The 13,479-nt window shown below is 54.2% G+C and overlaps 1 protein-coding gene across 2 annotated transcripts in view; it reads left to right on the top strand.

Annotated features, from left to right (window-relative positions):
• Positions 1-1,151: 1,151 nt before the first annotated feature.
• Positions 1,152-13,479, top strand: part of Znf335 (zinc finger protein 335) — a 20,711-nt gene continuing 8,383 nt past the window's right edge. Inside the window, exons 1-15 of one of the 2 annotated variants that reach the window (XM_028769627.1) lie at positions 1,152-1,383; positions 2,032-2,282; positions 3,446-3,683; positions 4,788-4,865; positions 5,046-5,351; positions 5,427-5,585; positions 7,704-7,850; positions 9,987-10,227; positions 10,328-10,505; positions 11,289-11,401; positions 12,202-12,220; positions 12,342-12,458; positions 12,542-12,618; positions 12,698-12,858; positions 13,248-13,477. In XM_028769627.1, the coding sequence (XP_028625460.1) occupies positions 2,082-2,282; positions 3,446-3,683; positions 4,788-4,865; positions 5,046-5,351; positions 5,427-5,585; positions 7,704-7,850; positions 9,987-10,227; positions 10,328-10,505; positions 11,289-11,401; positions 12,202-12,220; positions 12,342-12,458; positions 12,542-12,618; positions 12,698-12,858; positions 13,248-13,477 (2,265 nt within the window). In that variant the 5' untranslated portion in view covers positions 1,152-1,383; positions 2,032-2,081. The remainder of the gene's footprint in view (positions 1,384-2,031; positions 2,283-3,445; positions 3,684-4,787; positions 4,866-5,045; positions 5,352-5,426; positions 5,586-7,703; positions 7,851-9,986; positions 10,228-10,327; positions 10,506-11,288; positions 11,402-12,201; positions 12,221-12,341; positions 12,459-12,541; positions 12,619-12,697; positions 12,859-13,247; positions 13,478-13,479) is intronic. The other variant, XM_028769625.1, reaches the window with a different exon arrangement.

The raw sequence follows: 13,479 nt of genomic DNA on the forward strand, positions 1-13,479 counted from the left end.
ACTAGCCCTGTAGACCAGGCTGGCCTTTAACTCACGGAGATCCCTGTTTCTGCCTCTTCAGTTCTGAGGTGAAGTGTGTGCCACCATTCCCTGGCTCATTTCTTTTTCTGGTTTGTTTGTTTTGTTTTAAGATAGGGTCTCTCTATGTAGCCCTGGCTGTCCCCAGAACTATGTAATGCAAGTTGGCCTCAAACTCACAAAAATCCGCCTGCCTCTGCCTCCCAAGTGCTAGGACTTAAAGGCGTGCGCCACCACTGCCGACTTTAAGCATTTATTTATTGTATGTCTGTGAGGGCACACATGCCACAAAAAAGCGCGTGGACGTGGGAGGACAGCTTGGAAGAGACGGTTCTCTCCTTTTACCATGTGGATTCTGGGAAAATTTCACTACGTAGCCCCAGCTGGTCTACGTGAACTCTAGTGAGGTTAGCTTGCCTCTCCCGAATGCTGGATTAAAAGCATGAGCCACCACACTGGGCTCAAGGACTGCAGGCTTCTAAAAATACCCAACACTGCGTGAGTGCGCGCGTCCGTGAGCGCATGTGTATGCTAGGAATCGAATCCAGGGCCTCCTGTTTGCAACTGAGCTAATCCCCCAACTTCTAAACACTCCTACTGAGGATCTACAATGACCAGAAGACAGCTGGGTGTCTGGACCTCCAGTCCTAATAATAATGTTAAGAAACAGAAATCCACCCATGGTCCAAGGATTAACTGTTTTTCAAAAAGAGTTTTCCTGACCTCCGCCATTACCCCATCCCCCAAATCCCCTTAGTAGTGATTCCGAACCAGCCTTTCCTGTCCTCACACCTCGGCTTTCCCCTCTGTATACGCTCCCTGCCCACGGCACAGCAAACCTAAGCCGGGAGGATCCGATCGGGCTCGAGTGGAGCTTTAAGCTATAGGTGAAAAGCCAGGGAAATGACTGACGTCTCCTCCCCTCTGGACACATCTAAGCCGTCCTAGGCAACCACGGTTCCCTAAGCGACCCCTGGAGGTGTGGCTAGACGCTGGGAGCCACGCCCACCAGAGCCCGGCGCCTCCGCCGCGCCTTGCCCTGCGAGCCTAGCATGGGACCTGCGTGACGTCACTCCACTTCCCGTGTAGCCATCCGCCACAGGAAAAGTAGTCCCCGGCCCCCGCTGACCTGGGCCCCAACTCTAGGCAGCGTATGAACGTCTAGAGTCCTTCTGGACCCGACGACGGTTCTGAGTCCTCTGAGAGGCCTCCTGAAACTCCGCAAGTCTGTCTTTCCCCGGGAGGGCGGCGGCGGAAGTAGTTCCGGTTCGAGGGAGGCTGATGGGTTCCTCCGCGACGGGGGTGAGAGGATGGCGACCTCGTCGATGCCGGAGTCGGAGAGCGACACAGCAGCCAGAGGCTCAGGTTAGCGACAGCCGGAGGCGGGCCGTCCCACTGCACACTGCCGTGCACCGGGGCTCTACCGCGGGGCTGCCGGATGGCGACTCCCGGGCCGGCGGGGCTGTCCGAACAGGGCCCCGGGGTCCCAGGCCCTTTAGCCGCTCTCGCATTTGCCTGAGCGGAAACCCAGCGCCGCCACAAGATGGCGTCGGGCCTGGAGCTCAGGCAGCGCCGGGGACAGCCCCGAGTCACCAGGCCCCGCGACCATCGCTGTCAGCCCCCTCCGCAGGGGAGCCCTGGGAGGGGGAGCGAACCACTGACCCCGGGGGCCTGCGGGCTGTACCACTGGCTCCTTATCCGAGGGGACGCGGGGTCTGGAGGGCTGAACCGCTGTGTCCTCCCAGGGTCGATTCACGCCTCTGGGAGGAGCAAAGAGCGGTGATCACCGATCACCCACCGGGACCACCCTTCCTAGAGGGGCCCTAGCCCGAGAGACCAGGCGTCCCTGTTCTTTTCTGGAAGGTTCCCTTTCCAGGAAACCCCGCCCCGTCTAGTCCGATGCTCAGTCTTTGCATCTGCGGAATGGGCACACCGGTGCATCTGAGTGGGTACTGCTTGGCCGGACCCGAAAGGTGGACCACTTGTTGCAACCATGGTCGTCTCATCCGGCAGAGTGAAAGCCTCCTACCCTGCGCCTCGCTGTCACTCGGCCCCCAGAACCAATGGAGGAGAACGAGGTGGAGAGCAGTAGCGACGCGGCCCCTCGGCCTGGCCAGCCGGAGGAGCCTTCTGAGAGCGGCCTGGGTGTGGGCACCTCGGAAGCTGTGTCCGCGGACAGCAGCGACGCTGCGACGGCCCCAGGGTTAACGGAGGCCGACGACTCTGGCGTGGGGCAGAGCTCAGACAGTGGCAGCCACTCTGTGGTATGTATGGATCAGTCTGGACGGTGTGGGCAGGGGGACCGTAAGCAAAGCCTACTTGTAGAAAATAATTGTTTTTGAGGCAGACGCCACGTCATGCCATGCCAAGCTGCTATGGTAGGTTTTGGTCGTTTGACAAGCCCCATAGTTAAGAGACATGTTTAAACCACTTGTTTCCGGAATCTGCAGAAAGGGAAACTGAGGCAGAGCATGCCGACAGAGCCAGAATTCATTATCCACTGTCTTACCCAGAGCCCTTGGGCTCCGTGAGCCCTTTCTGGTTCAAAGGTTGATCTGTATTAGTTACCTTAGTCTTCCCATCTGTCAAATGGAACGAGAGGGCCTGGTTCCATGGGTGTTAGGCTGTAAGGGGAAACTCGGCCATCTCTTCCTGACCCAGTACTCTGTGTTGAGCAGGCTACCCAGGTTCTAGCCCTCATCTCGTCTGTTAAGTGAGAATTAGAAATATATTTGTCTCTGGTAGTTTCATGAGTAGTTTGGCGAGGTAGGGATTGTGTCTGGACTCCGCTTGATGGAGATACGAGACAGTGGCCCTGGATGTGCAGTTTAGAGTTTAATTATGTCAGCAGAAGTGGCTCTACTCGGAGGCTAACCTATGCCAAATTACAGGGTTACTGCTAGGAACAGGACAGGTGTGGTCCAGGTCCCTGCACAGACACAGCCTGGTGTGGAAAAGGTTGAGGTGCAGGGGTGAGATGGCATTGGGCTGAGGAACTGGGTCCAGAGAGGCAAGCTTCCATTCTCAGAGTGTAGACCCAACCTGTCATCATTCCGGTGTGATGAGGCGACATGGTCTCTGCAGAAAGGCCTAGCCTGCCCTCTAGAGGGAGCCGTGCCTAAATGGTTGTGAGAAGGCTGGGGGTGACCATGAAGAGTTTGCAGCAGGGGGAGGGATTGATGCAAAAGCCCAGTGACAGTTGCCCCTCCTGGCTGTGGTGTGTGGTCTAGGGAGGTTCTTCCTTTAACCCTGGGGTAGTGGCTGACTACATCCTCGGGTCCTAGGGCTCTCACTGACTGGAGAGCTCTCCTAGTCCTCTGTAGGGGTGAAATGTGGGTGGCTTTATTTGTTGTTTCTTGGGTATCTACAGGCTGTCCTGTCCTGCCCCACGCCTGGCCCTGAACTATCCTCTGCTTCCTACTTGCAGGAGGAGGTATCCGAGAGCATTTCAGCAGAACCCTTGCCTCATGGCTACCTCCCTGATTCATCGTCTGTGTCCCGGGGACCAGTAGCAGAGGTGCCAGGTGGCCCCTCCGCCCTGGTGCATTCCAGTGCTCTCCCAGACCCCAGCATGCTGGTGTCTGACTGCACAGCCTCCTCTTCAGACCTAGGCTCTGCCATTGACAAGATCATTGAATCTACCATTGGTCCAGACCTCATTCAGAGTGAGTAGGGAGAAGGTGTGGCCCTGTAGAATCCCACAGCCGTCCGTGGGAAGGGAGGGAGGGGGGGAAGGGGAAGGGGAAGGAGAAGGAGAAGGAGGAAGGAGAAGGTTAATTACCTTACTGTGGAATGTATGAGAAGGTGTGGCCCTGTAGAATCCCACAGCCATCCGTGTGAATGGATGAAGGAAGGAGGGAGGTTAATTACCTTACTGTGGAATGTATGGGGAACTTACAACTGCCTCCTAGTGGTTATAGTGGTAAATAACACAAGTATCGAATAAGATGTCACAGTAAGTTCTTAGTATGATGCCCAGGTGTCACAGTGCTCAGAAGTAGGGAGCGTTGTAGCTGGGGCCAGGAAGATGCTCAGCTGGTGAGAGCGCTTGCCAGGCAGACCTAGTGACTGCCACCGAACCCACACAACAGTGGAATGAAGGAGCCAACTCCCAAAAGTTGTCATCTGACTTCCATGCACATGCCCATACACACAGTACACACACATGAAGGACGTGCAGCAGTAACTAATTCTTAACAAGCAGAAGAGTTGTATCTGGCTTTGTGCTGGGGACAGTTATAAACACTTGACACGTAGCAGGTGGCAGATCATCCAGTGACCACCAGAGGAGATGGCTGCCATTAACCCTGTACATAGAGAACTGTAAGGCACACGAGAGAGACACCAAAAATGACTTACGCAGTGACACTGGTGAGGAGAGGGTGCCCCAGGGCAGTAAGCCCAGACAGATGTCCCCTGGGTTCAAGCTGCTGGGTTACGCTGAGTCTTTATGGTTAGTAACTTGCATAGAAGTGCCAGCATCCCACAAAGTGTTCTGAGACAGGGTACCTGCAGGATCTGTGAAGAAGTTTAGAGAGGACAGAGGATGACTAGGCCCATCTGTCAGAGACTGGACAGCCGGGATAACTGATGTTCTGGAGGCTGGGCTAGCACATCCCCTATACCAGGCCTCACACCAGCCTGCAGTGGATGTACCCAGGGCACAAGGGGATGACACAGATGGGCTCCAGTTGCCAAGTAGAGTCCAAGGGTGTGGGCCTACTGCCAGGATCCCTTTGAGAGCTGTCACCCTCCGCCTTTTCTGCCAGGCTGTATCACTGTGACCAGTGGTGAAGAGGGAGGAGCTGAGACCACACAGTACCTGATCCTGCAGGGCCCGGATGACGGTACGGATCCTGTCACCAGTCCCCAGGAGCCTGTAATGGATGGGGGCAGAACACAAGACTCCATTATGACCCTGGAGGGTTAGCCATTGCCCTGGCCTCTGATGAAAGTCTAGACCTGCCGGTGAGGAGCGGCTGAAGCTCATGGCCAGTCTTGCCTTCTGTCTCCTCTCCTGTCCTCAGGTGCTCCCATAGCATCCTCAATGTCTACTTCCACCTTGGCCAGCAGTCTGGCAGCCATTGAAGCGCTGGCTGACGGCCCCTCATCCACTTCCACATGCCTGGAGCCTCCTGAGGAGCTGCAGGGAGAGCCCAGTTCTGTGGCACAGCCACCCCCGGCACCCGGCACCGAGGAGCTGGACCTGCAGAGCCTGGAGGCCATGATGGAGGTAGTAGTTGTGCAGCAGTTCAAGTGCAAGATGTGCCAGTACCGCAGCAGCACCAAGGCCACCCTGCTCCGCCACATGCGGGAGCGGCACTTCCGCCCAGGTGCGTCCCGGCAGCCCGGGGTCTGATGGGGGGCAGACTTGGCCAGACATGGCAGCTGCTTTGTTCTTTCTGCAGCACTAGCAGCAGCGGCGGCAGCAGCGGCTGGTAAAAGGGGCCGTGTACGGAAGTGGGGCCCTTCCACCAAGCCCACAGAGGAGGAAGGGCCGGAGGAGGAGGAGGAGGAGGAGGAGGAGGATGACATTGTGGATGCCGGGGCGATTGACGATCTGGAGGGTAAGGCATCAGAACGCTCAACCTCGCTGTCCCCACACTCATCTATAAAGACAGAGATACCGGTGTGGCACAGGAGAAGGTTCAGCTGTGGGGCAGCAGAACAGCAGAAGAAACAGTGCCAGCAAAAATATATATGTACTTCTCACAGCTCGATCACCTCCCTATGGTTCTAAAATAATTCCATGTATGCACATAGAAACTGTTAGGAAGGCTGAGTGTGGTGGCACAGGCCGCAGTCCCAGCACTGGGGAGGTAGAGGCAGGAGGATCAGGAACTGCATAATTTGTAACTATAACTGCGTAATTTGAGGCCAACCTCAAATGAGACCCCAATTCAACCCAAAACAAAACTTTTCCTTTTCCTTGCCCCGTCCCCCCACGTGTTGTGCGCGGATGCATGTGCAGCCAGAGGTGACATCCGGCATCTTCCTCAGTGGCGCTCTGCCTTGCTTTTTGAGGCAGGGTTTCTCACTGCACCTAGAGCTTGCTGATTCTGACAGAATAGGTAGCCAAGAAGCCCGGGGACTCTCCCGTCTATCTCTCCAGTGTTGGGACTGTGCTGCCATGCTCTGCTTTTTGACATGGGTTCTGGGAGGTTGAACTCAGAGCCTCATGCTTTGCAACAAGTACTTCATTGACAGCTTCCCCAACCCCTTGATTCACTCTCATATGCGCATGTGTGGATATGTGCATTGTTGAGTGCAATACCTATGGAGGCCAGGAGAGGGTGCTGTTTGCCTGGAGCTAGAGTTACAGGCAGCTGGGGCTGTTCCACGTGGGCACTGGGGATTAAACCTGGCTCCTCTCCAAAAGCAGCAAGTGTGCCATCTCTCCAGTCTTTTCTTCCTAACTTTTTGAGGTAGAGTTTCCCTGGTGTAGTCCTTGGGAGTCTCAAACACTTGTTCCTTCTGAATGTTAGGATTATAGGTGTGTGCTACCATAACTGGTTCACTTTTCCCCCTAAACTTTGAGATCTAGTATGCATTTTTGTTGCGGGATGCTTGAACCTGTTTCTAGTTGTCTAGGGTGTGGCTCAACCCATAGTACACACCTTTAATCCTTCTTGCTGAAATACAGACATGCCCTTAGACCTTAATCCTAGACATTGAAAGTAGTATATTTGTGGAAGGAAGCACTATATTTGAAAGTCTAATAGAGTGGCAGACAAATTGACGAATCAGGAAGATTTGACAGGATATGCCTAACTCATGAGAAGAGAAAGGGAGAGGGAAAGACAGACATATAGGAGGAAGAGCGTACAGTACAGGACTACAGTAGAGTTTGTGGCAAGCAGTGCCACAGAGTCAGGAGGGAGAGCAGAGCCGCAGAGAAGGAGGAGGAGGCCGTTTTACTGGTAGAATCTTACAGAGATAGATTATAGACAGAACAAGCTAGACATGGGAAGACAGAAGGAGAATGAAAAAGCCAGAAGATCAGATAAAGTTTCTAAAGTTATTTTGGGGCAAAGCAGAGCAATTCAGAGGCTGAGAGAAAAGCCAGATTGAGTAGGTCAGCTGGCTTTTGAGCCAGAAGAGCTGAGTTAATGAGCCAGCCAGAGATCAGAACTAGGAAGAGGTGAGCTTATTCGACAGCAAGTCTCAGAGGCTGAAAACATTCTAGGCCTTGATTAGATTCTAAGGAGGCCAGAGCTTCCAGGACTAGGCCTAGGTAGCAGATGGAGGCATAGGCTTCCCAGACGGCAGTTACAACAGGAGAATCAAGTTACCTTTTATACATTTTGTAACTAAGTTTTTCTGAATTGGACTGGGTTCATTTTCTTGTTGAATGGTTATGCATGGCTGTTGTCCACCTGGTGGGACGGTTCAGTCTGGGAGTGTGTAGACGCACTGCTCTTCGCCTGCTTTCACCAGTGACTTAAGTGGCTTTAGAACCAGATACCTCTTTGTGCTTCTGATCGAGATGAGCTCTTGGCAGGTGCCAGGAGAGGTGCAGAGAAAGGAAGGAGAGTCAGTCCCCTGTCGTGGAGGGTGCAGAGGGTCTTAGGAATGCCCTCACTGGTAGAGAGAGGTGTCCACTGACTGGGTGGGCAGTGGATGTCAGCAGGGTAAGGAGACAGGGCTAGTGTGTGTGTGCACACTGTCCTTCATTGTTACCACAGAGGACAGTGACTATAATCCAGCTGAGGATGAGCCCCGGGGCCGGCAGCTACGGCTCCAGCGTCCCACACCCAGTACCCCGAGACCTCGACGGAGGCCTGGCCGGCCTCGAAAGCTGCCTCGCCTAGAGACCTCAGACCTCCATGATGGTAAGATTGGTCATGGGACGGGCTGTCTGTGTGGGTAGCGTGTGGCTCCGCTGCCTGATGGCTCTTGGGTGCTCCAGAGACTGAGTGTATGGAAAGAGCCATTTTCAGCCACTGGCTGTAGGCTTCCCAGGAAGGAGCCCTCCTGTCCCCTACTAGAGAAACCTAGCCTTGGTGACTATGCATGATTTTGGAGATGGTTTCTGGTGGCAAATTGTCACAGTGAGAGAGGGGGTTGGACCTTTCTAACTGAACAAGTAAAAGCTTAAAATGATATTGAAATGAGGAGAGAGGAGCCGGTGGTTGAGTGGTCTGTGAGGTACACGCTGTGGTCAGAGCACTGCAGTGGGCACAGGAATGGCTCGGTGTGGGAGCAAGCCCAGGCTCTGACCTGGACATGCCACTCTGGATCTCTTGGTTATGAGTAGAGGGGTTACAGCATCTACTTGTGTGGTGGCCACTGTGAGTGCATCATTCAAAGGTTGATTCTGTAGTCTCTCCAGGAGAACTGTCGTATACAGAAAAGTAAATATGCACCACACAGGCCATGACTTCATGAAGAGAATGATGGCATTGTTTCAGGGGACCAAGGAAATGGCTCAGTGGGTGAGAGAATTTGCTGTGAAAGCATGCCCCGAGTTCAAAATTGCCATAAGGAAAATTGCCATGGCTGTGTGTGTCTGTGTTCCCAGTGGTGGGCTGCAGAAACAGGGTGATCCTGGGAGTTCATTGGCCATCAAGTCTAGCCAAGACGTGGAGCTTCGGGCTCAGTGGGGTCCCCTGCCTTAAGTGAGTAAGGCAAAGAGAGGAGCACTTTTGCTGGTATAATAATTGGTACATGCACCGGGCGGTGGTGGCGCACGCCTTTAATCCCAGCACTTGGGAGGCAGAGGCAGGCGGATTTCTGAGTTCGAGGCCAGCCTGGTCTACAGAGTGAGTTCCAGGACAGCCAGGGCTATATAGAGAAACCCTGTCTCAAAAAACCAAAAAAAAAAAAAAAAAAGAATTGGCACATATATTCACACACACAAACAACCTCTAACACACAGAGGAGACACTGTTTCCAATCTGCATCATTCTTAGTTTTAAAAAAAAATAGTTCTTATTTGTGTGTGTGTGTATGTGTGTGTAAGCATGCCACACAGAGCATGTGGCACACAGAGGACAACCTATGAGAGTTGGTTCTCTCCTTTGCCCTGTGGCTGCTGGTATTGAACTCAATGGCAGGCTTAGCTGCAGAGGGCTGTTTATTCACTAAGCCTTCACACTGGCTCTGTCTGTCTGTCTGTCTGTCTGTTGTGGTTTTCTGAGCCAGGATCTCACTATGTAGTTCTGGCAGGCCTAGAACTCATTATGTAGAAAGAGCCACCTGCCTGCCTCCTAAATTCTGAGATTAAAGGTGTGTACCACCACTAGTTGATACTACTCTTAATATTTAAAATAGCACCTTGTTGATAGTGCTAGGAATTGAAGCAGGTTTTGTGGGTTTGTTTCGTGTGTTATCTTTACATGCTTGGGTGTTTTATCTGTATGTATGTTTACCGTATGTATGCAGTGTCTGTGGAGGTATAAGATCCCCTGGGACTGGTGTTGTAGACAGCTGTGAGCTGCCTTGTGGAAATTGAACCTGGGTCCTCTGAAAGGGCGGCCAGTGCTCTTACCCTCTGAGCCGTCTCTCCAGCCCTTTAGATAGTATTTTTAAACACTGTTTGAAAAGCCGTCACATTCAGATTAGACTTCAAAGAGTTTGTAAGCTGTCCGTGAACGTCCTCTTGCCGAGGACCCTCCCTTGGGTCACCAGCCTCTCAAGGGTGTGCCAGTGTCAAAGACACTGATCCAGCAGATGGGACAGATGAGACTCAGGGAGGTAGGACTTTTGCCTGAGGATGCACAGCTTCCTGGGGAGCGTGCTGAATCTCGAACCTAGCTGTGGAGCTGTCACGGAGGTACAATCTCATTTCAGTCTGCTGTGCCGAGGTCAGGTCAGACAGTGTGGAGTCTATACTGCCTTCTGAGCACGGGCTGTCTGTGTGTGATCTCATGTACCCATCAGTGGTTAGCTGGGGAGGGGGACGGTGGGGTTGGCTGGCCTCTGGTTCTAGACTGTGTGACTGATTGTGTTCTTTGTGTCCATGACAGGAGTGGGACAGCCTCTAGTGACTTCCCAGGGCACACAGAGCCTTCCAGAGCTGCAGGATCTTGAGGCTCCCAGCTCCTCGGACCTGAGGGCCCTGGGCAAGGTGGGGAGGGGCCTGGTGGAATCCGGTGTGAGTCAGTCAGATGCTGAGAACGCAGCCCCCGCTTGCCAGGATGAAGCTGATGCCCCACCCCGTCGCCGTGGAAGACCTTCCAGGCGGTTCCTAGGGAAGAAATACCGGAAGTAGGTAGAACAGGGCGTAGGTGAGCTGGGTGGGCTGCGGGGCGGGGCGGGTTGCTCCCCGAGCCTGCAGCCCAGCCAGTGCCTCCATCCCTTCCTGCAGGTACTACTACAAGTCTCCCAAGCCACTGCTCCGGCCTTACCTGTGCCGCATATGTGGTTCACGCTTCCTGTCCCACGAGGACCTTCGCTTCCACGTCAACTCCCATGAGGCTGATGACCCACAGCTCTTCAAGTGCCTGCAGTGCAGCTACCGCTCCCGCCGCTGGTCCTCGCTCAAGGTGCGGCTCTCAGGGCTCCCGGGGCTGGAAGGACTACCCGGGAGGGAGTGCTGTGGAGTCCAGCCATCTAGCTTGGGAAAGATGCTGGGACATGGTCCTGAGGAGGCTGCCACAGGCAGTTGACAGGGTGTCCAGTGAGGGATACCTCACCTTCAGGGGTTCACTTCACATCAGAGAGAATGTAGACATGCTAATTCTAACTGCAGACTGGCCTGTGGGAGGTTTCTTCACAGTGAGTCCTTCCAGCAGGTGGCAGTGGTATGTCTCAGGGAAGAGCTCCTTTCATCTTACCTGAGAGGTGTGGCCAACAGCAAGCAGTCCAAGCCTCCGTTTGTCATTTTGTGCCCCAATGAGGTTAAGCCTGCTGTACCAATTTACTGAAGAGGTCTGCGACTTGGCCGCACCAGTGCTGTGATGTGGTGCCGTGGGTGCATCCTTCAGGCCCTGGGGGACAGGCCTGGAGTTGTGTCTGGGCTCCTTAGAGGACTGTTCCGTAGTACTGAAGGACAGGCCTAGGCTACAGAGTACTGAAGGGCAGGCCTGGGCTACAGAGCCACATTGCCTGGCTCCAAGCTCTGTTACGGCAAGGTCCCTCTACTCTGGTCAGATGATAAGCCAGCAACAGGACTGACACAGCATGTGCTCTCTCTGGGGAGAATTCCCAGCCTGGCAGCAGACTCTGCTGTCCGCTGTCCACATTTACCCCAAGGTTGTGAACACAGGCAAGGAATGGGGGGGAGGGAGCAGGGACACTGAGCCTCCTGTGCTGTCTGTCTCTCCCAGGAGCACATGTTCAACCACGTGGGCAGCAAGCCCTACAAGTGTGATGAATGCAGCTACACCAGTGTCTACCGCAAGGACGTCATTCGGCACGCTGCCGTGCACAGCCAGGACCGGTCAGTGAGTTGTGCGGGCACAGTGGAGGGTGGACAGGGAGAGCATGGCCAGAAGCACGATAGGTCCTATGCAGCACACGCACCCTGGGCCTGTGTTGTTCATATGGTATTAGAAATAGTCAGAGTCCGGGGGAGTCATCCCTGACAGTCATCCCAGAATCCTCAGGGCCAGGGCGCTTCCTTCATCTGGGAAATGGAGACAGTGTTGAGGGTCCTGAGGGAAATTGTGTGACCACAGTGGTTTATGCATGATCAGAAGACCTTGTAGTCAGCTGCAGCTACCCTTTCCCCAGTGCTGAGAGCAGACAGGGCTGGGTAAAGCAGATGTCTCCAGGCCTGGTGGTGGCTCAGTGCCTTACAGCCAGGCCTGTGGCTTCAGCAACAAAGAATCAGTTTCTTTGGCATATGACCTTTGAATAGAGGGTGGGTAGAGATCCCTGAGGACCAGGGTGTGTGACAGTTTATCAAGATGTCACTGGTTTCTTTAAAGAGAAGGAGTTATGTTGCCAGCTAGAATTCTGGTCACCAGATTGAAGCCTGTTCCCTGGGGAACTTGTTTGAGCCTGTAGTGTAGTATAGAATCGCCTTTAGTGTAGTGTTCTGTGACTGGAGAGAAGACCCATGTCCCAGATTAACCAGCACAGGGAGGTCACCTATGGCGCCTTAGCCTTTTCCCCGGAGGACACCAGTTGGTTTTCCATGTGTTCAGAAGAGAGGGCATGGGAAATGGGAGTGGTGACCAGGCCTGGGACTGGGTGGCCCATGGGGAGGCTGTGCGTTAATGCTTTCTTCTTTCCTAGAAAGAAGAGGCCAGATCCGGTGAGTGTGTGCCTGGCCTGGGAAGGGCGAGGACTGCTGAAGGTGGTGGGTGGGACAGGAAGTGAGCACTCCCTGCTGTTTCCCCTCTTTCTCCCTCTGACCTCTCATTATACCTTCCCAGACCCCAAAGCTGAGCTCTTTCCCTTGCCCAGTGTGTGGCCGTGTGTACCCCATGCAGAAGAGACTAACACAGCACATGAAGACTCACAGCACTGAGAAGCCACACATGTGTGATAAGGTGTGTGAGCCAGGCAGAGCTGTACCTAGAGACAGGGCCTTGTCTGGGCCATCCCCGTCTAACTCCACCTTCCCCGCCCTTAGTGTGGAAAGTCCTTTAAGAAGCGCTACACCTTCAAAATGCACCTGCTCACACACATCCAGGCTGTTGCCAACCGCAGGTGCGTCCCCGCTGGAAGTCCACGGGCTAGGGGGAAATCCTTGGTGTTTCTGAGCTCCCCTCCTTTGCACTGCCTGCAGGTTCAAGTGTGAGTTCTGTGAGTTTGTTTGTGAGGACAAGAAGGCACTGTTGAACCACCAGCTGTCCCACGTGAGCGACAAGCCCTTCAAATGCAGCTTTTGTCCCTATCGCACCTTCCGTGAGGACTTCCTGCTGTCTCATGTGGCTGTCAAGCACACAGGTCGGGCCAGCCCTCCAGTCCCTACACCCTCATCCGAGCTCAGCTCTGTCCCTCTCAACAGCCCAAGCCACAGATGGACTTTTCCTGTGCCATCTGTCTGTCCCCTTCGGTCTGTCCTGAGCCTGGTGCTAGCAGCTTGCTTTCTCTGACTTAGTTATGAAGGAGGGAAATGGGAGGTATCTACTCTCTCGTAGTTAGGAAGGTGATCTTGAGAATGACTTCGTAGGAAGGCTGAATATGGAAGTAGCCCTGGTCCTTTCTGCTCTGATCCACCAGAGTGAGCAGCAGTGTTTGTCCAAGCATGGTAACGGCTTGTGGCTAGGGATCCCTGGGGCCAGAGATGGCTCCTGAAGGGCTGTGTGGGCACAAGCATTTCCCTGTGCCCACAGGAGCCAAGCCCTTCGCCTGTGAGTACTGCCACTTCAGCACTCGCCACAAGAAGAACCTGCGCCTGCACGTACGGTGTCGACATGCCAACAGCTTTGAGGAGTGGGGACGGCGCCACCCTGAGGAGCCCCCGTCCCGCCGCCGCCCCTTCTTCTCTCTGCAACAGATAGAAGAGCTGAAGCAGCAGCACAGTGTGGGCCCTGGCCCTCCCCTCAGCTCACCAGGGCCTGAGGT

This window comes from Grammomys surdaster, unplaced genomic scaffold (assembly GCF_004785775.1).
Source record: "Grammomys surdaster isolate TR1022 unplaced genomic scaffold, NIH_TR_1.0 193, whole genome shotgun sequence".
Lineage (NCBI taxonomy): Eukaryota > Metazoa > Chordata > Mammalia > Rodentia > Muridae > Grammomys > Grammomys surdaster.